This window comes from Artibeus jamaicensis, unplaced genomic scaffold, assembly GCF_021234435.1.
Source record: "Artibeus jamaicensis isolate MK-2021 breed Jamaican fruit bat unplaced genomic scaffold, CSHL_Jam_final contig_233, whole genome shotgun sequence".
Lineage (NCBI taxonomy): Eukaryota > Metazoa > Chordata > Mammalia > Chiroptera > Phyllostomidae > Artibeus > Artibeus jamaicensis.
The window spans coordinates 32,048,389-32,073,278 of record NW_026521486.1 but is presented as its reverse complement, the minus strand read 5'-3'; the positions used below and the strand labels follow the sequence as shown (position 1 = coordinate 32,073,278).

General features: G+C 33.3%; 1 protein-coding gene and 1 pseudogene across 6 annotated transcripts in view; both read left to right on the top strand.

Moving 5' to 3' along the window:
- The window catches only part of C2CD5 (C2 calcium dependent domain containing 5), an 88,534-nt gene that overhangs the window by 10,795 nt on the left and 52,849 nt on the right, over positions 1–24,890 (top strand). For 4 of the 6 annotated variants that reach the window (XM_037144805.2, XM_037144804.2, XM_037144807.2 and 1 more), the window contains exons 4-9: positions 2,831–3,002; positions 5,199–5,294; positions 8,492–8,647; positions 10,192–10,390; positions 15,449–15,600; positions 20,574–20,659. In XM_037144805.2, coding sequence (XP_037000700.2) covers positions 2,831–3,002; positions 5,199–5,294; positions 8,492–8,647; positions 10,192–10,390; positions 15,449–15,600; positions 20,574–20,659 — 861 coding nt within the window. Of the gene's footprint in view, positions 1–2,830; positions 3,003–5,198; positions 5,295–8,491; positions 8,648–10,191; positions 10,391–14,353; positions 14,449–15,448; positions 15,601–18,786; positions 18,979–20,573; positions 20,660–24,890 lie in introns of those variants that run through there. The other 2 variants (XM_037144809.2, XM_037144810.2) reach the window with 2 other exon arrangements.
- Positions 5,702–7,203, top strand: LOC128626847 (leucine-rich repeat-containing protein 34-like; annotated as a pseudogene).

Below are 24,890 nucleotides of genomic sequence, written 5' to 3'. Positions count from 1 at the left end.
AACTTCTGATCTGTGCTCTGTCTCTTTGAATTTATCTCTGTTAGATATTTCATTGTGTGAGATCATCAGTATTTTTCCTTTTGCACCTGGCTTCTTTCACTTAGCATATGTTTTCAAGGCTCACCGTGTTGTAGCAACTATTAGAATTTTATGCGTCCAAGTAACAGTTCATTGTATGTATACACCACATTTTGTTAATCCCACTTTTCTGTTGATGGACATTTGCATTGTTTCTGCCCTGTAGCCTTTGTGGATGATGCTGCAGTGAGCACTGGCATATAAGTATGTGTTTAAGTCTCTGTTTTAAGTTCTTTTGGGTATATACCTAGAATTGGAATGGCTGGGTCGTATGGTCAGTTCCATGTTTAGCTTTTTGAGGAACCGCCAAACTGTTTTTCACAGTGGCTGGGCCATTTTACTCTCCCTCCAGCATGTGTGAGAGTTCCAGTTTTTCAATATCCTTGTAAACTTGTCATTTTTAAAAAAATGTAAGCCGTTCTAGTAGGTCGGAAATATTTGCAGTATAATTTTAATGTACATTTTCATTACGAATGACTAACTGAAGATTTCTCATGGTCGGGGACCTTTGCATTTCTTTTACTTTGAGTTATCACCTCATATTTTAACTCCCCCCCCAAAGAAAATATTTAGATCACAGAGATAGAGTTCACAGGACTTGGTGACCAACTTAACATGAAGAAGGTAGATAGAAGTGGTATCTCACTGGTTTTGATTTTCATTTCCCTGATTACTAATATTGTTGAAAACCTTTTCATGTGCTTATTGGCTGTTTGTATGTCTTCTTTGGAAAACTGGCTATTCAAATCCTTTGCTCATTTTTTAATTGGGGAGTTTATCTTTTTGTTGTAGAAGTGATTTTAAAATATTCTCTTAAGCTCTGATCATATATTTAAATGGCAAATATATTCTCACATTCAATAGGTTGTCTTTTCACCCGCTTGATAATTTCCCTGGATGTACAAAAGTATTTAATTTTAATTTATTTATTTTTCTTTTGTTGCTCATGCTTTTAGTGTCAAGTCAGGGGGTCCGTTGCCAAATCTGAGGTCAAGAAGATTTACCCCTAAGTTTTCTTTTAAGAGATTTTTGGTTTTAGCTCTAAAATTTTGGTTTCACTTCTTACAATAGGTGAATGAGTACACACAAGAAAACATTAGTTAGAGATTGGAGGGACATTTTTGGAGAAATGGTTAACAGCTCAGTTTATGATCCTTTTCCTCCCATTAAAGGTGTAGACAGTGCAGTAGTGTAGGAAGACTGCCTCTGATGACAGGTGATTCTGAACGGATTAGAATACAAAAGGATCATTTAATTTTGACATCATATGAACGGAGATTTTCAAATATGCACAGAATTAGACAGATTACTATAGTGAGCTACTTACCTGTCACCTACCTTTACCTTTACTTACCAAAGTTGTCTTCATTCTGCTGTTCTTGTTTTATCTGGTATCAAAACCCCATTTTTTGTGGGGGCATTGCAGGAATATTTTATGGAAATTTTATCCATAAAATTTTAAATTTATTTGTCTTATAGAAAAAGACCCCCTTTAAAAAAACAAGTCATCAAGTCATATACTTTAATTCTTATAATAATCTTCAGAGTCTGGATTGTTAGCCTAAAATCAGCAAGAAATTAAATGGGATGGGAAAAGGCATAATCTTTCATAATTAAGTTTAAAAAATTGAACCACAGTTTCAGGATTTCAGAGATGCACTTGGCTATGTGTATATTAGGAAGGTATAGTGATTTCAGTTCACCACAAACTCAGTCTCCATTAATGCTGTGGGATATCTGCTGTAACAGTATACCCTCATAGACTGTATTTAATAAGTATAGTATTTTAGTTACAGGAAATAACCCTCTTGTGTTCTGTCCTACTATTATAACTATCTATAATATTGTGTACCATTTAGCCACAATATTTGATGAGGATTACTGGCAAATTAGAGGATGGCAGCCAAAATAATGAATGTGTCTTCCATGAGAGTAGATTGTTTTTTTGCCTTGTTTTCTGTCTTCATCAGTTTGGGCTGCTGTAACAGAATACCATAGACCGGGTATATGGTATTACAATAGCATCTATTTCTCACAGTTATGGATGCTGGGAAGTCTGGGATCAGGGTACCATCATGGCTGGGTTCTGGTGAGGGCCCTCTTTCTCATTTACAGATGGTCGTCTTTTTTGTGTGTCCTTATATGATGAGGGGGAAGAGATAATCTCTCCTTGTCTTTACTAATAAGGATACTAATCTCATTAATAAGGGCTGCGCCCTCATGACCTAATTGCCTTCCAAAGGCCCCCATTTCCCAGTGCTATCAAATTAGGGATCAGGGCATCAACATTGCATTTTGGGGGGACACAAGCATTCAATGAGTTGCATTATAGTCCCTGTCTCTTGCATAGTGTTTGGCACACAATAAGTGCATGATAACTAGGAAGTAAGTAAAAGAAGGAGAAAGAGAGGGTAAACATTTACTTCATGAATTTCGTTTATGAACATATGTTATTTTTTTCTTACAAATAATGTTAAATTTTGCTTACAGTTGTATTCTCTGAAATTGCCCTTGGAAATTATGGTGTCATTGTGCTCATTAGCATCCTTAATCTGTAGATGATATGTAAACTTTATTGTGACATTTCTAAAGCATTTTTGCTGGGTACCATTGGTAGTCAAACACAGGATGATATTTATATAAGCTGTATTTCCCCCCAGAAATAAGTAATCATTTACATTTGCTGTATGTGTATAGTTATAGTAATGAAAATCTTTAAATTATAAGATTTAATTTTAAGGTACACTTTTAGGTGGATGATGAAGATTTACAGGATGAACCTCTACAGATCACAGTTCTTGACCACGATACTTACAGTGCAAATGACGCCATTGGTAAAGTGTACATTGATATTGACCCTTTACTCTACAGCGAAGCTGCAACAGTCATCTCCGGATGGTTTCCAATTTATGATACCATACATGGTAAGGAGTATATTTTAAGAAAGTAAATCACAGTCTTTTAAATTTATCCTAAAGACTTTTGTCGAACCAGTGGTGGTTTTAGAGGGATTCATGGTGATGGGCGGAGGCTTGACTTGGGGTGGCGAGCACACCATATAGTGAACAGATGATGTATTGTAGAAACAATTCTCCACCTGAAACCTGTATAATTTTGTTAACTAGTGTCACCCCAATAAATTCAATAAAAAGAAAAGAAAGAAAACAGGAAAAATTATATCTTTAAAAGATGTCATCTTTTTAGACATAGTAATCAAGTGTTGTAAAACTGTATTTCATTAAGCTAGACATAGAGATTTGCAAAATGTAACACAGTGTTACTCTAGTTATTTTCTTGTTCTTCCAAATATAGTCATTTTTATAAAAACCATTGCTTATATTAACATAGATTTATTTTAAATGGAATAAGAAGCAAATATTTTAAATTTTCACTTCTATTTTATAATGTGGTACATATTGGTAGCTATAAGTCACATATACAACACCTCTATGACATTCTCAATAATTTTTAAGATTGAAAAGGGTCCTGTGATTAAAAAGTTTGAGAACTACTAGCCTAAAGAGATGCTGTCTTTTTAGGATGTCAAATGGACCTGAAAAAAAGTGGCAGATGCATCTTGAATCTTTCAGTCTTGAATCTACAGTCTTGAATATTTCTGCCTACTTTACATTTTTGACCTGGCAATTCCACTGATAGTCATTTATCATAAGGAAATAAGATGTTTGCTGAGATGTGTATATTTACTGTGATACTACTTATATTCCATTATAATTTACTAATTTGTAAAAATAAGTTGCAAAATAGGATTTTCTTAAATAATTTAGAGCATATGTAGACCATAACTTACACAGCCAGAACTAAAACATGTTTTCATAATATAATGGCATAAGGAAATATGCATAATGTATTATGAATTACAACATCCAGACTATAAGACATTATAGAATGATTCCAATTTATTTAGAAGCAAAAGAATTGTACATATGTAATGTTATTGGCAGAATACACAATAAAATATATATCCTTGAATGTTTTTATTTCTAGGCTGTAATTCTATTTTTTCTTCTTGGCCCTTTTTTTCTTTTTTCCATACTTTTTACAATGTATAGAAGGTGAGGTAAAAGTAGGTTTACAGATGTTCATATAAAATAATATAATAATTAATAAATAATAATACAAGAATAAACTCTGTTTTGTGTATTCACAACTTGTGAACTTAATTTTGTTCCACACTATATGTATCATCTTTGTAATCAGGAAATAAAATCTAGTCAAATGTTATATTACCAATTAAAAAAGCTACTGGAGAATTAATCTGAGCTTAGATTAAAGGTAATAACTATTTGAATGAGTGAATTTTCTAAATATATTAAATATTTCTTATAGCTGGTCAGTATGGGTTCTTTGTGAGGAACATAATCTTATTTCAGTGGGTAAATGAGCAAGTCACTCTTCTTAGAGGGGTTCTTTCATAAGTATGAATTTAATAAGTCAGGACAGTCAAATAAAAATATTTAATAAATGTTTAGAGATAGAGGCTGGGTCATTTTAATTTGTTAGCTTATCTTCTAAAAAACTTAGCTTATTTTAAGTTTTCTTGCATATGTATTGAAAAGAGTAAAAGTTCGTTTGTGTTCAATCAGATTCTTGCATTAGTTGATAAGAGCATTTACTCTGGGATAATAAAGATCTGACCTTTAATCCTGGCTTTGCCACTTACTAGCTGATGATGTATAAATTATTTAACTTTTGTTAAACTTTAGTTTTTTTGCCTCTGTAAAATGGGATACTAATACTATAGAAAGTACCTTACTGGGTTCGTGTGAGCACTATGAGATAGTACTTGTAAAGAAAGCATTTAGAATATTATCAGTACTCAGCAAAAGTTACTATCATCGATTTAAATGGTACTCTTTTCCAGTTTGATTGGTTCAAATAAGTGGAGACTTGTAAAAATGAACATTATATATTCTTAATGTGTATATGTTTTCCAGAAAATATAATAAATGACTTGGAATGAAAATAATTAGGAAACAAAGTTAGCATTGCTGTTATGATTGATACATTATTTAAAAACCTTTAGTTGGCATTTATTTGCTTGATTATTTAATTATACTTTTTTTTAAGGTAGAAACTTGATTTTCCTTTTGAAATTACAGGTATTCGTGGGGAAATCAATGTAGTTGTCAAAGTAGACCTTTTCAATGACTTAAATCGATTTAGGCAGTCATCGTGTGGAGTCAAATTCTTTTGCAGTAAGTAAATACATTTTATTACTCATTAAACGGGAAATTTAATAATTATTAAATATGGGAAATCAAATCAATATTTTAGAAGGTTAATGGAAAGTCTATTATACTTTAATTTTAATGCCAAAGAGAAAATTGTCAATTTTTCAGAAACAATTGCTGTAGTTCTGGAGACTACTTACCTGATTTTAAAGTAAATATCTAATTTTTTATAAGTTCATACAAATGCTTGTTAGAAAAATTCAGTGGGGCACATGTGTGCACCTGGCCATTGCAATAACGCCTGCGGCCCGTGGGCAGACTGTGTCCAGCAGGGCCCAGCCCCACCCTTCGCCAGCTCCTACTCCAGCTGTCCCAGCCTGTCAGCATGATTAAAGGGAATAACATTAAATGTTGCCGGTAAGAGCCACTCAATGCCAGCAGAAAGACCACCAGGTGAAGACTTTGGGATTTTCTTCAGAATTTTAAATAATCTACATATTAATGGAACAACTTAACCTCATTCACTTTTAAAGCTTATGTTTCTTGGTATTGGGCTTTGACGTGTGCACTGGCCCGCAGTGTCCACAGCATCATGGATGAGACATGAGACAAAATCACACTACCGAGTCCTGTGGAGGAAAAGGGACGGCATGGCTACTTCCTCAAGGGGAGAGCGGGTTGACCCTTGCCTAGACAGGCTTTTACTGTTTTTTTTTGGACAGGACTACAGGTACAGCTCATTAATCATTGTCAGGCAGTAAACAATAGATAGCATACAAAGAACTATTAGGGCTTTTTCTGAGTTAGGATCTATCAGCTAAAGGGCTACAGGACTTTGAGAAAACAAACTCATTTTCCGCCTGGGCCTTTATCATTTAACTAAGAGCATTCTTAGCAAAGCAGGTTTCACAGGATTTCACATATCCTTTCTCAGGCCTGATCACCCGGGGAACCCGCCATTCCCAGCACAGGGCTGAAGACTCAGGCTATGTCAGAATAGCCAGGGAGCAGGGTCCATCACCCTCTCTTTGCTGCAGCCCCCCAAGTCCTTCCTTGAGGGACTCCCAAGTGATTGTGTCTGGCTTAGGTTGCCCCCCCTCTGAGGGGTAGTACCCATCCAAGTGTTGGGGGCCAGAGATGGATGAAGCAGAAGCAGTGCTCCTGCCAGGGAGATAAGCTTTGTCTCCTTAGTGGCTTAAGGTCTGAAGGTCATTCACTCAGCTTTATCCATGGTGGGGTGGTTACAAGTTCTGAAACCAGACAGGGCGGTTCCCAACAGGGCCTGAAGGTGGAGAACTGTTCTTAAAGCACTACATAAGAATAAAACTCAGAGATACATAAGAAGGACTGGAAACAGGACTGAAGACAAAAGTAGAATTTTTTTTATGCTGCAGTGTTACAAATTAATGTATCCTTAGAGAAATTGGATCTGGGTGCCTTTCATTTGAGAAGGTAAAGTGTGAGAACATTTGCTACAGACCTAACTCAAAATGATACAATGAAGGGAATACGCCTACACTGACCTGTGCTTTGTGGGGAACAAGAAGACTCAGCAGCTCATGTAGGCCGCATACTGAAAGAAAATCACTGGCTTATTGAACTACATATTACATATGTTTAAGCATATAAAAAATTGGTATAAAGTAGTGATGTGATGCACTGTATCTAAAGAGTACCTTGATACCCGTTGGTTGTCATTAGTGAGCAACAACATAGAGGGAGAAAGACTTGTTGCACTTTCTCAATGAAAACAAATCCCATACCCTCTAATATCTGCATTTGGAGAAACAAATTTGATGAGACGACATGTGTGGAATATTCAGATTTCATTCACACGGGCTGTCGAATAAAATGCAGCTGCGGAGCCTTTTGTCGTGGATGGACTGACGTATATCTTGTAGAAGTCTCCTGTGGCCTTGAAGGCCATAATTAGTGGGTACCAACCCATGGAGGAACGTGTAGCCAGCCACTCATCAAATGCAGGTTTTACTTTTGTATCAGCTGGTCAACATCTATGAAAAACAAGATTAAAAATAACTCACACATTTGTTCTATTACTTCACAGAGAGTAATATTTTGTTGGCTGTTACATTTTTCCTTTTTTTAAAAAATATTTTATGTATTTATTTTTAAATAAAGGGGAAGGGAGGGGAAAGAGAGGGAAAGAAACATCTGTGTGTGGTTGCGTCTCGCATGCCTCCCACTGGGGACCTGGCCCACAACCAGGCATGTGCCCTGACTGGGAATCGAACCATTAACCCTTTGGTTCTGAAGACTAGCACTCAGTCCACTGAGCCACACCAAGTCAGGGCTAAATTTTTCTTTCATAAGTTAGAACAAGTTTCTTTGGTCACATGACTATATTAAACTTTGCATAACTGTTAAAAAGAAAAAAGATCTAGTGCTATTTTACTCTAGTACAGGACACTGAAAGATAGGAGTAGAGTGCTACAATCAATCACTGCGCTACTACCAAAAGTTACATAGGATTCTATAGGTATGGAGCCCCATGAATACCAAGCAGTATGGGTTAGAATTGAGCAATTTGGGCAGTTCATAGCTACTTTGGATTCATAGGGTTGAAAAATCCTGAGTCATTAACTTCAAGGCACAGAGGTCTGTGTTAAGAAACTAGTTTGGTGAAGATGTTCTCAGGTTTTCCTCTTTTTGAATCTGACCAGATCTTAATTAAGTCCAATGACATTTGGTGTTTTACATATTAAATGAGTCTGTTAGGTAGTAGAGTGACTACTGAACCATGATTATTAGAAAGTGAAGAATTGCATTACTCCTCAGATTATGTCAGAAAGGTTTGAGTTTTACAGTTGGTGTACAGAACTTTTACATAGGGCTTTGAGTAAGTGAAGTTTTTTGTATTTGTTATCTGCTTTTTACCTGTTTAGATAATAATCAGCCATCTTTAATTTTGATTTTTTTGTTTTGCATTAAAGGCTGTTTAAGAAGTCTTAGCTATTTTCTAAATTATAAAAGTACAATTTATACCCATTATGCTTACATGGGAAAAATGAGAGGTCTCACAAAAGAAACTGATTATTTTAAGAGTAAAAAGAAACTTAGAAGACTGGTTAATTGGAAGTATTATTATATTTGCATTTTAGTTTATCACAGCAAAAGATGTTTTTGTACTATATATCCAAAAGGTAAGAACTTAGTTGTACATTCTTTTTAAATTGAATTTAACCTTGTGATTCTTTTAACAGCAACATCCATTCCAAAGTGCTACAGAGCTGTAATAATTCATGGATTTGTAGAAGAACTTGTGGTCAATGAAGACCCAGAATATCAATGGATTGATCGAATTCGTACGCCAAGGGCATCAAATGAGGCCAGACAGAGACTCATTTCTTTAATGTCAGGTATTTTTTTAAAGCTTTATTACTGATTACCTTAATAGTCCCCAATTTTTTACTTCCTTTTGACATGCTACCTCAGATTTTACAATGACGACTATGAATGGAAAGTGACTGATTCCCTACCCTTGGCCCCTTCCTCCTTAACGCATGAATTCCCATCTTGTAACAAGAAGAAATCTAATCAGAAGCTTGTAATTCCTTCCTAACTAGGCAGTGAAAGGAAACTGTGCTCATGAAGTGATGTAGTGGAAAGTGCCCTGGGCAAGGAGGTAGGAAACTGGGTTCTAGTTTTTTCTAACATTTATTTGTAGTCAGATTTAGGTAATCTAATGCTTCAAATGTTGTCTTTTTGTAGTCCTTCTCTGACAGCTTATAGCTCCTTCTACTCCTCCCTGCCACTCTTACCCAATTACTTTTCTTATTTTTCTTTGAAGAACTTATTTACCATCTAAAATGTATGTCTATATGTATATACAGGGGCTGGCACAAATAACGCCCTTCACTTATTACAAAGTCTTTTATCGCAAAATCATAAGTGTGTGATTCTGTAACATAACAATATCACACTCAAGCACACCACATGACATTTTAGGTGAAATGATTAAATTAAAACTATAAATTACTACACCCATATTATTACCCTACCAACCACACTCAGTCAGGCCTTACTTCTGCTGGACCCTGTATGTGTGATAGTGTGTATACTTACACATTCATACATGTATACTAGACAATAAATAAGTGTAAATATTTATATTTAATAAGGTTAAATTTTTAATAAATAAATTTAATATGTATTATTTATATATAATTTATGTGTGTTTTATATAATAGAAATATAACATATTACAAATATATATTATTTAAATATACATAAATTTATAATAGAAGTATATATTTATGCTCCTATGATATTTATATATATTATGTATGTACAGTTTAATTTATCTTATGTATAAGCTATAATTTATGCTTCTATTACTATTAATTATATATAATTAACATTTATAAGTAAGTGTGGATATATTATATTCATACTTATGCATTACATGTAATATATTAAATTAATTATGCACTTGTTATATATATTTATATTTGTATTATATGATATATAACATGTATAATACATAGATTATACTTATGTTAGACTATATTACATTCTATGTTTTGCATATGTTATATGTGGTATGTATATTTGTTTATTTGTTTCTCATCTGTTTCTCTCACCATTAAGTAAACTGCATTAGATTTTGGAGCTTTATCTTTCTAGTTCATCTCTGTATCCTTCATACTTAGGAGAAAGGAGTGCCAGGTGTGTAGTACACAACCAGAAATTATTTGGTAAATGAATTCATTAATGAGCGAACCTTATCTGCCACATCTGTAAAATGTAGCTAATAATATCTTATCTCCCTGAAAGTAGGATGCTGAATCAGATAACCTTTTAGGTTCCCTTCAAGTTCTAAAAATCCATGATTTTTTAGATTCTTTTAAATTTATATAATGTGGAGAAATAAAGCAGAATGTATTTTCTTCCTTTTTGGTAGGTGAACTGCAGAGGAAGATTGGCTTGAAAGTGCTTGAAATGAGAGGAAATGCGGTTGTTGGATACCTGCAGTGCTTTGATCTGGAAGGCGAGTCTGGTCTGGTGGTACGAGCCATAGGAACAGCGTGCACACTGGATAAATTAAGTAGCCCAGCTGCATTCCTTCCTGCATGTAATTCCCCATCCAAAGAAATGAAGGAGTAAGTATGAATCAATGAATTGATCTTAAGGAGCTTTTTGTCTTTTACCTGTACATTTTCATTTGATTTGAAACATTTTGGTAGTGTTGTTCAACATACATTTTTTCCTATGGTGATTTTTCTTATCAGAGTTGACTATCAACACTTCAAGCTTAAAACTGTTTAAATATTTCAAATATTTTATTTATAACCTTAATATGAAATTCAAATAAAGTAATATCTTTAAACTGTGTATCCAAAGCATAAAATGAATATTTATGCATTGTGTGGAATTGTACTTATTCTTTGGGGAGTCCTTAAAACCCTATACCAGATAATTCAATCATGCTTATTATTAGCAAAATACCATAGAAAGCAGGAAAGATTGACTTGTGCACAGGTCTTAAATTTGAATGTCTACAGAGGCCAAGTAGTTTATATAAATAATTCAGTGTAATTATATAGTTAATAATGGGGACTGTATAAAGCGGATGCTGGCAAACTTTCTCTGTAAAATGCCAGATAGTAAATATTTCAGGCACTAGCTACATAGTTTCTATTTTTGTTTATCCCCCCAAAAAGAGTTTGCTGATCCTTATCTAAAGGAATTTAGGCTCACACATTTTTGAAAAACTGTGTCATCCAACAAAACTGTTGACTGGATTCAGCCTGTATGTCATCATTCAACGTGGTGGTGCTGGTGCTGTCAAAAGAGAATGTTTGAGATGGAAACTTTCTGTCATGATGACGGGTGAGGGAGGTGGTCCTGCTGGAGACAAGCTGACTGTTCTGCACAGCAAGGGACAACTCTGTGCAAGGAATACTTGTTCCGTCCTAAATGTCAGTAGTACTTCCATTGAGAATCACTGATCTAGAGATTCTCCTAGATTGAGGGTCAACAAGCTTTTTTGGAAAATGATCAGAAGGTACAGCAACTCTGCTGCTGTATGTGAAAGTAGCCATCAACAGTATGCAAATTAATGAGCGTGGTTATGTTTCAGTAAAACTTAGCTCCTAACAAACCAGGTGGCAGATTGGATTTGGCCTGCTGACCCCTTTCCTGTCTCATCAAGGAGTCAGAATTCTCCTTGTCAGAGAACAGAAATGTTCTCCTAGTTCAGTAGTCAAGAAAGGCTGGTTAGGAAATAATCACAAACTTTGTTTTTAAACAATATTTTAAAAAATGAGATTTTCCTCTTTAAGTTTATTCTTTTTGTTTAATTATTTCCTTTCTACTGGCCTTTGTTTATTTGGATTAAATTTTGATCACAAGAGAGAGTACAATAAATTTCCTAATTTTATTTGGAAATACATTGCAAGTGAAATAAATTTTAAATAAATTGCAAGAATGAATTCCTTTATATTCCATCTAAAATGTGCTTTAAAAATATATCAATTGCCTGCTGCTACAGGTAAAGTCAGATTGCAGGAGTAGATTTTGGGGGGAATTCATATTTTTCTTTCATGTTCCCATAACAAATTTCAGTAAGGACCTGGATCCCTCCTCTTCTGGCCACCTTCATCTTTACCTACAGCTGCCTGAAGGGGTCCGGCTTTCATAGCTGTGATGGCTGAAGTTTCACTCTTTTACTAAATTACCTAGTGGAAAGAAAAAGTTATATTACTGTTGGTGTCTTAGAATGATGTATGGGTAGTAGGGGAATGTCTATTGTTGACACTATTGTAGACGTCCTGCATTTCCCCCCTTTCCCTCCCTCTACCAAACCACCCCCACCACATTGTCTGTGTCCATGGGCTTTGCATATAATGCATATATGTTCTTTGGCTAGTCTCTTGCACTCCCCATCCCCTCTGAGATCTGTTTCAGTAATGTAAATCTTCTGGGTTTGTGTAAGTTTTCTCCTTTCTAAGTTTGTTAGAGCCATTTGCCTTAAAATATTCACACAATGAAGAATTTAAGTTGCTTTATTAAGATTTTCTGAAAGACATCTTACTACCTAAGTCATGTAATTAAAAAAAAAATAACCTCAATACTCAGGCTGCTTCATTTCTTCTTTGTGTTTTTGATAATGAACCAATTTGAGTGCAAGCTTAAAATTGGCTTAGGATTCAGTTGATTATAATTATTCTGGTATTTAATTATAATATTTCGATTCTGGACAGGAATTTGATCAAAGGTAGTTTGGACTATGTTCCTGTCTGGATGGATTGATATTAGAAGTGTCACTAGGATAGTTCATGCAAAGAGCCTGATAGGAATTAAAACTCCAAAGATACATTATGAAGATGCTCCAGTATTTTTGGATTTTAATTTGATATCATAATTTGAACACTTTGCAATGTTCATTTTATTTTACCTTTATTAATGGTGTGTTCTACTCCATCAGTATTTTTTTCATTTTTAGGTGCTTAATGTAATGTACCATATAAATATTTTTGGTGTTTCCTAGATGAGCTATCTTGATAGTAGAAAGTGCATTTACATATGATTTATTGCTTCTCTGCTTTAGAGAATAGTACTTTCTAAGAGACTTTAGCCATAATTTCTCCTTTGTATGGACTGATAGTCACTTCAACAGAGAAAGAAAAAAGCAAAAATAAAAACTTACTCAGTTTGTATACAAATAAGTCACTAATGAGATGTTTGATTTTGATCAGTTATGATCAAAATTTGAACACATTTTAAATTTAAACTAGCAACAGAATCAGAAACACTTGTCCTGTTGTAAAATCAGTGATATTTTCAGAAAGTAGTCTGTAGACCATTATTGACAATTAATGATATCTCATGTTTGAACCTTGACAAATTGTGATTGTTGGGAATGTCTGCTGGGCAATGCAAAAGGGAAAATACCAGGAAAAGTTGGGTCTTGGCCTGCTTGTAATGTGAATTCTAAAAAAAAATGGAATATGAAATTTTTTCAGTGTATTCACATATAATTCCTTTCACCTCGTTGTGCATAAGCAAAGGTACATAGTGAAATAATTACTAGTATGAAGTCCAGGATTCTTATTTACATAATATACCTTTTCCCCCCATCCAATATCATTGTGTCCTTTTAGCCAAGTTTCTTTGTGAAAATTTGAAATGTTATATATGAATATATACCTGTGTAACTGATTTAAATATATCATCCATACATGCACAAAGACCACATACAGGTGGTCTTTTCAGGACATAAGTTGATATCTTACAAAATTTTAATTCAGAATATAGTTTTAACTGTTTAAGTTTAAATAATATATTCTGTTTGAGAGGACTAGACAGAAATCATGTACATTGCATTAATATGTTTTTAAAAGCAGTATTTCCTCACTCTGTTTTTTTTCCCAGGATAACTTGGATTTAAGCTATATACTTGTGCTAAAATCCACAATTTTTATATCCACTTATATCCATTCAGTTCAGTTATTTGTCTTTATGCTATTGCTTTTCTTATTCTTAAGTATAAGAATGTTCTAGATGTTCTAGACAGAACATTCTAGATGATCTTGATGTTCTAGACAGAAACAGTTTTGTTAGTAAAACTTTCTTTATGGGAAATATAATTAATTATACCAACAATTATTCATATCTCAGTTTCAAAGGTAATATAAGAACTTTATATTTGACTTTTCACTTTTATGGGTGTTTTCTCCCTAAAATACTGTGTAGTGACCTCTATGGTGATCACATAACAAACATTTTAAAGCAACTTCCATCCAAATCTTAGTCTTTTTTAAAAAATTAATTCTACTGACAGTTTTACTTGCTATTTTTCATATTCCAGTCCTAATTTATTAATCTGATCCTTTAAAACGATAACCATATCCTAGTGAATGAATATTTAGCTTTTAAAAAAATTTTTTTCAACTTGTTTTTTGCATGCTAGGGACTAAAAAAATAAGTCCTCTCCCCTAACTGAAGCTCCTTTGAAATTATTTTAACATAACTTTGCTATCTGTTGTATGTATTGTTTTCTTTTCTTCCACTTTGATCAAAAATTCCCTCAGGTCTCCGCTGGTTCATCCTCCAAGCCATGGATGCCGCTCGACTCACAACAGCCCAATTCATACTGCTACTGGCTCACGGCTTACTCAGAACTTCTCTGTGTCTGTTCCCACTCTCATCTATACTGGTACGAGACTGCTCAGACTCTAGCGCTGGGGAAGGCAGGCCACGGGCAGAGTGGCTGCGGAGGGCAGGCAGGCAGGTAGTGCAGGCAGGTACCACAAGTCTTGGCTTCCTCCTTTTCTCATTGAAGTCCAGCTGCAGTGAAGAAATCCTGCATTTAGCCACCACAAAGGCTCTAACTACACGGGAGTGAAAGTGTTCTTCCAGTTTCCAAAGTCTCTTCCACAGATCATCTAAGAACCCTGTCTTGTGTAGGTGTACTGTGCATTTTTGGAAGAATCCTCCAGCATGTATTTTTGACCTTTCAGCTACATTTGGTTAGAATAGAATTCGATGATTGGATTCTAAACAGAATAGCTGCCAAAGCTTCTGACTTGCTTATTTTCTTTATACAAAACTTGTTAAGGTAGGGTCTGTTTCATTCTGTGGAAGAGAACTATTGGAAAACAGGTAAGCAACTATTGTGCATAAAATGCAATGTTTCTCTGTAGCTATATTAATTTTCCTCTCTGCTGTGTTTTTAGCTGTGGCACTCTTGATGCTATAGGATAAGGAAACATTTTTCTTTTGACAATATCTGTGTGTGTGCAAATATAAAAACAATTGTGAATATTTACACACACCATTTGCGGTCTCATCATTTTTTTCTTTTGTGACTTAAAAAAAAGCATTGTTTATTTGAAAGTTTTCAGTCACATATTTATTTTTTGTTTATTTCTCTTTGTGATATTTTTACCCCCCACTCTTAGTCTGTCGTTTCATGCTTTTTTTTTTTTTTGCTTTTTTACTTGGCTTATTGACTATTTCAATGCAGATAATTATTTATCTGAAGAATGATGAATGGTTAAACAGCAGTTGGTTGACCTTGGCCTCAGACCCAGCTCCACACTTAAGAAATGACTGCTGGCCCCGCCCCAATACTTTCCTGGTGTTTGGATCATGCTGCCTTCCATCAAGTCCTTTGGCACATGATTACTTAATATTTTTCCACCTTCTTCTGGCAGGATTCCCTTCAATGAAGATCCCAACCCCAATACTCACTCATCAGGACCCTCAACCCCTCTGAAAAACCAAACTTATTCCTTTTCACCTTCCAAGTCCTACAGTCGACAGTCCTCTTCTTCTGACACAGATTTGAGTTTGACACCCAAAACTGGTAAGGCACTTCCACCCACCTTTTATTTTTTTCTATTTTTTTCTAATTTGTTTCTGTTCCTTGTTAGCTTTCCATCCAAGCCTTTTCTCCCGTTTTTGGCATTTCAGTTAAAAGATAATGTGAATAGTGATCATTTTCCGTTACTACAATTAAAATATAAAAATTTTGTAAAGTTCATGATTACCATGTTCAGAGAGCTGCATTTTACTGATTTAATCATAGTGTAGATATAAAATTCAGCATTTATTTTTGCATGTATATATTTTTCATTTCAGGCCTAAATTAAGAGGAATAACATCTTAAACCATGTGCATAGAAAGTAACACTAGTAACTTGCAATCCAGTTCCTCATGCAGTATAAGCATTTTGAATTCATTGTTTCTATTTCTGAATTTATTTGTAAGATTTTATTATGAAAAAAATCTTAACATCTAAAATGGTTATTTTGGAATACATACATCTATTAACTTTTTGTTATTTAAAACATTTGGTTTCTTTTGTCTTATTCTGTATATTAGAAAATAGCAGCTTTGCTTTACTTATTGCCTATATCACAGTGTATGAAATTTATAATTTCCCCTTCTATGTACATTTTGATAATCTGAGTTTATGACAGAATCATGACAAAAATGATTAAAAATTAAGTTAGTTTTATACTCCATAAAATCGAGTTAACTTATTTAATCATTAAATTATTATTCTTGAGAAAAATAAAAAATAAATAAAACATTTAAAAGTTAATTGTTTATAATTTTTGTAAATATTATTTTTGTCCAGCAGTTTCCTTGCCAAATTGATAAAAACATTTTGCATAGTTCTTGTGTTATGTTAAATTTATCTTTAATAACCTTATTTTTGTGTTAGACAAGAAATTTATAAAAGGACCTTAGATTTTATGAAGGCAATGTAAAAGAAATCAAATTCTAGAACCAGTGCTACTTCCAAAATAAGGAAAGGGTATTAAGAGAATAAGCCTGTAGATTTAATATCTATTTTTATAAATGTAGTCATTTATATGAGTACTTCTTTGAAAAGAATAGCTTTATTTTTACATATACATAATTATGGGTAAAATCTAAATACGATTGATATTTGATAGTGATGGATGTGTTGGCATGTAGCATCTTAACCATATTCAAATAGTAGGGGTTTTCTTTCTTCTCTTTTTTTTTTTTTTGTTATGTTTTGTATCATTTCTGTTTGTTTCTTAGTAAGAATGAGATTCTGGCCTTGAATTCATGATGATCAAAATAAGAAAGATAAAAGACTTAGGATAGTATTTGAAGAAAAAGTTTTCTTAAAAGTATTTTTAAAACTTTGTCCATTGGCTATTTACTTGTGTATTTCAGGTCACTTTTCAATATTCTTATCTTTGTTTTTCTTTGACATAGCTCAGATAAATTTTTCAAAGTATTTCTTGGTCTCTCTGTTTCTTTTTCTTTAATTCACCATAAACACCAAGACTAATGAAGATTGTCAAGTAATAAATTAACTGGACCAGTCTACTAGTCTTTCAGCTTTCTACTTTGCATTCAGTTGCATTATTAGATGAGCACTTTTTTGCATTTTGTTTTCTAGCTCCAATTTTCTAGTTTCTAAAAATTTATTTATAATATATTTTCATGTGTTTCTATATTTTTAAACTACTTCTAAGTAAATTACTTTGTTTTGCCTATAATTAATTATTCACTACCTCATTAGCAAATTTATAGGATGTCAGCCATTTTAGTCCTTTGGCTTTCTCATGAACCCCTGAGTGTTTTTGAATACTCTGAGGAGTATTCTTATTTCTCATGGAGATTTAAAATGCCAATATCGCCCTAGTTGGTGAAGTTCAGTGGATTGAGCGTAGGTCTGTGAACCAGAGGGTTGCTGGTTCAGTTCCCAGTCAGAGCGCATGCCTGGGTTGCAGGCCATGTCGCCAGTAGGGGGTATGCGAGAGGCAACCACACATTAATGTTTCTCTCCCACTCTTTCTCCTTCCCTTCCCCTCTCTCTAAAAATGAATAAATAGAATCTTTAAAAAATATATTTAAAAACTAAAATGGCAAATATGATTGTTCTGAAATTTTTAAAACTATAGCTTAGTGTGTATTTCATAATTCTCTGCTTCCCAATTTACTTACATCCAAAATCAGTCTTGTGAGAAATAGTGGGTATAGATAAGCTGATTGTTATTGATTTACTATTTGTAAACTTGGAAGTCAAAAAATAGAGTCAGGTTAATAAACCTTAGACTGAGAAAGTTGTTTTTTCCATTTGTAGTTAAAGCTATCAGGCTGGTTTTCAAATAACTCTTGTTTTCTTTAAAAAAAACTTACTGATTTATTTCTGTTGATTCTAATTTTTGATGTTTTATGATTTTATTTTCATATTTTTTCCAACTACTCAACTAATCACAGTGGAGTTTTAGAATGCTAGTGTTAAGATATTGATTTTATACCTGACTAAAGCTAATTTTTACCTTTTTTGGTCAGGCTTTTACCCATGTATATTTTTTATGATCCAGAGGGTATTTGACACTTTGGTATTCAACTCTTTGTAAATGCAAGCAGTACTGTGGTCAAATTTGAGTATTTAAAATTTCAGAGGAAAAGAAAAGTATTAACATCTTGAAGCTGGACAGAAAAAACTTAATATTTTATTTATTTAAAATTAATAATGGCAAATGCTTAACATGGTACGTTCTTTTTTTTAATGGGTATTCAATTTAAATACTCATAAGGGATATGGGTTTTTTGTTTGTTTAGTAGCATTTGAAGATCTGTACTTTACCACTTTAAATAAGTGTTTATATTTGAGGCAACAAGCTTCTGGCTTTAAAAATTTGTAAAATGCAGCACATCGTAATCTTATACATTCTTAAACAAAAGAAGGCAACTATTCTTTAAGTGTTTTAAAGAAATCAACTAAAAGTTATTAGAGTGGCGTAAAATCTTATGTAAGTGATTTAAAATTTTAATGAATACAAAGTTTGTAAAGATTTTGTTCAGTTTTAGACTGTATCCTATTTATATTATGTTGGGTAGATGTCTTGCTAATGTCTTCATATGCCTAGTGTAATTTGTGTATGCATTTTAGAAATCATTTTTACTGTTATGTTTTGGTTCATCATTGCTTTCCTTATCCTGCATTTTCTGATCATCTTCTGAACCTGCATCTCTTCTCTGCTACTTTCCTCCGCAGCACCTTACCCACAGAGTCCTAGGATTTACCTGTATCCCAGCTCCCCCTCTCTCTCTTGTGGTACCCTTCATCTTAGAAAGTCCCGCCTCCTCCTCTCGGAATCTAGCCTTCCCCCTCATCATTCTAGCCTTGTCAGCCCAGTTCTGAGGAAAAGTGTTTCTTTCAGTGACGAGCTGTTCCTGGCTGCTTCTGGTAGGATCACATTATGTCAGCTTTATAATCCCTTTATTTTGAATCATTTTTGATACTACAAAGAAATAGTGGGTATTTTGTGTAGGATGTACTTGTCATTTTTCTTATTGGCAGACAGATTTAAGTGATTAGCATTATCATGACATGATTGAGGATTACTTGATAGATAATTGTAAATATTCTGCTAAAATTATATATTAAAAAGTAATATGTATAAAGACAGTAGATATGCATGTTTACAGTTATTACTAGGTTCTCATTACTAGAGTTTCTATATTAGATGCTTTACTTTCTTTCCCTTCATACCAACTCTATTCACATTGGACCTGTATCATCATGTTGCTAAACCATATGGTTACATTGGTAAATTATTCTGTTCGAATCAGTTTAAGTCTCATTTGGTAATATTTTTCATTATCCAGTTTTTTTTCTGTCTGTTGCTTTAATTTTCAAGTTATTCTGCTGTATTTTCTGATATTTCATTTATCTCTACAAAATTTTATTTTATAGCTTTCAGTGTGTTTCATATAAAGATCTTAGTTTCATTTCTGTGTTTAGTATTGTATAGTCTCTAAAAATCATGTTTAGGTTACTACGAGAAAAATAAATTTTCTTTAAAATAAGAAAAGAAAAGAACAGAATGGGACTATACACATGCTAACCTTTGTTTCCTTATCCAAGAACAGCTAAAAATGTAAAAGTAAATGAGTTTCTTTTTAGAGTCATAGTGAATGGGACTATATACTTTTTCAGTGTGAAAGGATAGAACTGAAGTACTAACTTTAGCTTGCAGAGAACTGGTTTTTCTCTAGTCCTCCACTTTCCGTAATTCTTTGACTATAGTTGGTCTCCTGGTATTATCAAAAGACTAAAGTTAGGTAGGGAAAGATATTTAAATTTAAGCCTTTAAAAATACCCCTAACAACTTGGGAAATATAATTATTTCATTCATAACTGTACATTTGTGATGTGTCTATTACATGTTTGTGATTTTTAGTTTTTTTAAAAAATTTATGTTGATTTTTGCAAATGAGTGTGGAGAACTATGTATATTAATATTGTTTTGACATGACTGTTATGTTTAGGAATGGGAAGTTATCAGAAAATAAATTTGACACTATTTCAAAATTGCCTAAAATTCGTGCTCTTTAGAGAATTTTAGAATATTTGAAGTAAGCAAAATTAGTACTTTTCCTTACGATACTTACTTTTAAACAAACATTTAATGTTGCTCTTATTTCTTTTAGTATTCTTAAATTGTGAGTATAAGTAATTGGTATTATGATGATTATTTTTACTAGAAGACTCAATTTTAAAAATTGAATATTAAACAAAATTCAACACTGTAATTTAATTAAAGAACAATTTTTAGAACAAATCAAATTTAAACTTAGTTGTGGTGGGTAGAACTTTGATACATTACTTCTAAAATGAACTTTGTGAATAAAATAAAGTAAAATAGGCGCTTAGCTACCATCCCAAATACTTTAAATGTTTGGATTGTTTTAACAGATTTGACTTATGGAGATGAATGCAATAAATCGTTCTGCTTCTGTAGTTGTTTTGTTGGTCATTTATGTACTGATGTTCTGTAGGAATGGGAAGTGGTAGTGCTGGAAAAGAAGGGGGGCCGTTTAAAGCTCTGTTAAGACAACAGACTCAGTCAGCATTGGAACAGAGGGTAAGAGTCACTCAACGTTCTTTATTCTTACACTGTTAATAAGATTGTATTATTGATATGCCATGTACTCATTATGACTTATCTCCATTCGGATTTTGGTCTTGTTATCTGTAATATTGTAATTTCAAAGTCAAAACAACAGTATTTAAAGTACCAAAGTTGTTTGTTTATGAATAATTACTTTTAATTGGAATAATTCTATAATTATTTTTGTTTTGTCTTCCAGTTTTTTATAAGAAGTAGTCTCTTTGCAGATATCCATTGAATGGTGAAATTTGTTCTAAATTTACATTAAAATGATAATATATAAAAGGAAATAATTGATACTTTTCCAAAAAATATTTTAGTTGTATAATATTAAAATAATTTAGTATATTAATTAGTAATAAAATAATTTAGTATATTTATTTGCCTAGTTTATTTTTATCTCTGGACAGTCTCTTAGGGGTAAGAAATGCACAGATTCTATATTTCTAGAGATTAACATAAATAATGTGGTTGTCGAGTATTTCAGTACATTTCTTTTAAGTTTTATTAGTTTAACATTTCATCGAATGTGCTAAATGGAAAATGAATAGTTAAAGTTTTTGGATGATTTTTCTCTTTTTATTTTTATTTTTTATAAACATCAATGCTAAGGGAGGATCGCCTCATAGGTTCTGTAGAAGGCGGGTATGTCCCTAAACACGTGTGAGAGCCTGTTTCTTGTTTTGGTAGCTTTCCTTAGTTTTAACCTGAATCATTTAAGTTTTATTTAAGCTTTTAACAAATGTTGCCAGCTGTTTTTTTTTCTTTTTGTAATGCAAACTTTGTTTTCTTTTTAATTTAATAGCATTGTGAGGACATTGTTTTTTTCTATTTAACTAATACAGCGCATGATTTTATGTCATGTCCGTTATTTAAAGGCACAGTTTCGTATGTAGCTCTCATTGTGTCTGATTTGGAAGTTGTAGGGATTTACAGAATTTACTTTTACAAGTTCTCTTTTACACTAGCATTTTCTTTTTTGTTTTTACCGATTTTATAGATTTATTTTTATTGATCATGCTATTACAGTTATCCCAATTTTCTCCCTTTGTCCCCCTCACCCAGCAACCCCAATGCCTCCAGTGAACCCCTCTTCTGTTCATGTCCATGGGTCACACATAGAAGTTCTTCAGCAACTCCATTTCTTATGCTTGTTCTCAGCCATTCCCTGCCTGTTCTATAACTACCAATTTGTATTTCTTAATCCCTTCACCTTTTCCCCCATTCCCCCTCCCCACTGGCCATCATCCCAATGTTCTTCGTATCTATGATTCTATTTTTTTTTTCTGCTTGTTTGCTTAGTCTGTTTTTTTAGATTCAGTTGTTGATAGTTATGCATTTATTGCCACATTAATGTTTATAATTGTAAAGATGCGTGCAACACAGCAAATATCTATAAAAGGATGCATTTTATGAAACAAAGGTGGGTTTTTTTAGACATTGGCTTTTGAAAATACTAGTGTTTTTCAGATCCTATTATTGCACTCATCAGAACAATTTGTTTTATTTAAACTTTCCTCATGCTGAGAGTATCGGGGTGTGCACTGTTTACCTTTTAGACAAGGCTGGAGAGAGCAGAATAAACTAAGATGATTGCTGTAGAGTGATGAGACTTTAGCTGTACCCAGTTCTTGGCTTCATACCCTATCAAGTAGCAATTGCCTTTCAGCTACTCTCACAGTTTGCAGTCATAAAAAGCCCATGTAAACATTCAAACCAAGTCTAGAGAATGACTAAAAATATAGAGAAGAGGGCCAGAGTGAAAGCGTGTGTGTCCCCTTACTATTTTTCAGTCCAGCGTACTGTTACCTCCTCTGTATCCCAGTTTTGCCTTCTCTACAGCAGGGGTGTCAAACTCATTTTCACTGGGGCCACACCAGCCTCAAGGTTGCCTTCAAAGGGCTGAATGTAATTTTAGCTCCTGAACAGTTGAGGAGTAGTTACATTTACACAGTCCCAAAATTATTTCAGCCCTTTGAAGGCAACCTTGAGGCTGATGTGGCCCCCAGTGAAAATGAGTTTGACACCCCTACCCTACAGAGTCCCTTAACTAGGAATATTTCCTAGAATCTGGTAATTATTGTGGAATTCCCATAAACAGAAAAACTGGGGTCACCATGATGTTTGATGTAATGAGATATTGCTCAGATGTGCCTGTGACTTTACTCTCTGTACTGAGTACTTCTAAAAGCATCTAACTTAAAAAAAAATTGAATCAATGAAAATTGCTTTGGATTTGGTTTCAATAAAATTTGTGTTTTCAAATATGCTTGTAAACATTGTTAAAATTTTGGACACATTAACATATTGGGTATACATTATGAGATAATCTTCATAAATTAACAGCAAATGTGTAGAGAGCTATAGTTTTCATTTACAACCTTGTACAACATAGTTAGTAATGTATTTACAGAACCTAACCTTGTAGCATTAGTTACTTGAGTTTATGAAACCACCACTCTACCCTTGTACAAAATAAATAGCAAAAACATCATCATCTTTGACTTCACCGTTTGTCTATGGCTACCAACAGTGTGGCTTTGTTTTGGGAAATATTTGTACCAAAGTATGAAGAATTCTCCCCGTATGTGTTCACTTATGCTGTAACTCTGCGAAGTTGAACACTGGATCAAGTTGAACCTAGGCCACTTGTATCATTGTTTGTATTTATTTAGGAAATATTTATTTCTACCCCTTATGATCCTTAATAAATTATATGGATTATTTTTCTTGAGGAAAAGAGAAACTTTATTTGTCAAACATCCTTTATTTAATGGGTTAGTCAAATAGCAGTTCTGAAAAATATGATTGTTCTTTTTTCCCACTCACAAAAGCAATTAAAAAAGTAAGTTGACAAGATCTTGATAACAGATGTCAGATTACTGGGGGATGAGAAATGGGCTTCAAAGTTTTATTTAGATTTAGATTTTGCTCATGAACTATTTGGTGTAAGACAAATAGATATTTTTATATATCTATATAAAAATATAGATATATTTTTCAATATGACTCCTCTTTCACCTGTAAGAAAAATGAAATTACTTTGTTGATTCTGGGATGTATATTTTTCTTCAGTAAAGAAACCTAGTTGACTCAGTTTAATCTAGTGTTTTTAAAATGTATTTTACCATGAAATCTTTCATTTAAATGCATCTTAGTGAGGAACACACTTGGGGGAAACATTGATAAAAAGTAAACTTACTTCATAAATTACTATCTTTTTAGAAATGGGGGTAAAATTATAGAGAAAATCATAGAAGTCTGACATGGAGTTTTATATCTAGAAAGTTTACTCTGGTCTCTTGGAATAAAAAGAAGAATATTTGATTAAACTATTTAAACATCTTCTAAGAAAAATCCATAAATCTTCAAAAAGATACTCCCTTCTGTTCTCAGATTTTTCAAGTAGCCTGTCTTAAGTACTGCTATTAATAGATTCATGCTGCATGCACTTGGCTATGTCAAAACATGAACATATGAAGTCTTATCTAGGTACCACAGGGTAAGATACTTTAAATATAAGGATTTTCCAGAGAAAATGTCTCCCACAGTCCCTGAAAGTCTCATCTGAGCATTGAAAACAGGGCTGATCTTAAGGAAGCTGTCCTTTTCAATAGAAGAGAACTTATAAATTCATCAGGTATAATAATAAACTAGAGATTAAAATCAACTCTTTAATTTAATCTTTTAACTAGAAATAACAAGAAACTAGATGATATAGTTTATTGCTCAGAAAGAGTATAGGTCCTCTTGAGCTCAGTTTTTCACTAAAACATGGAGATAATAGTATCTTCCTCTTAGGAAGACACATAAGCTTGCCCTGGTTGGTGTGTCTCAGTGGATTGAGTGCAGACTTGTGAACTGAGCAGTTACCAGTTCAATTCCCAGTCAGGGCACACGCCTGGGTTATAGGCCAGGTCCCCAGTTGAGGGTGTGCAAGAGGCAACCAATCAATGTATTCCTCACAAATTGATGTTTCTCTCCCTCGCCTTCCCCACTCTCTAAAAATAAATAAATAAAATCTTTATTTACAAAAAAGATCCTTGCTTAGGGCTGGCACATTGTAAGTACTCCATAGTAGTTGCTGATGACCGTGGTGGAGGTGACAAGTACTAAACATGGCATTTGCAGATAGATATGAGGAGTAGCTCTTCTTGAGAAGGTTGTTTGGAGATGTAATTTTGGTTGAATAGTGATGTTATTG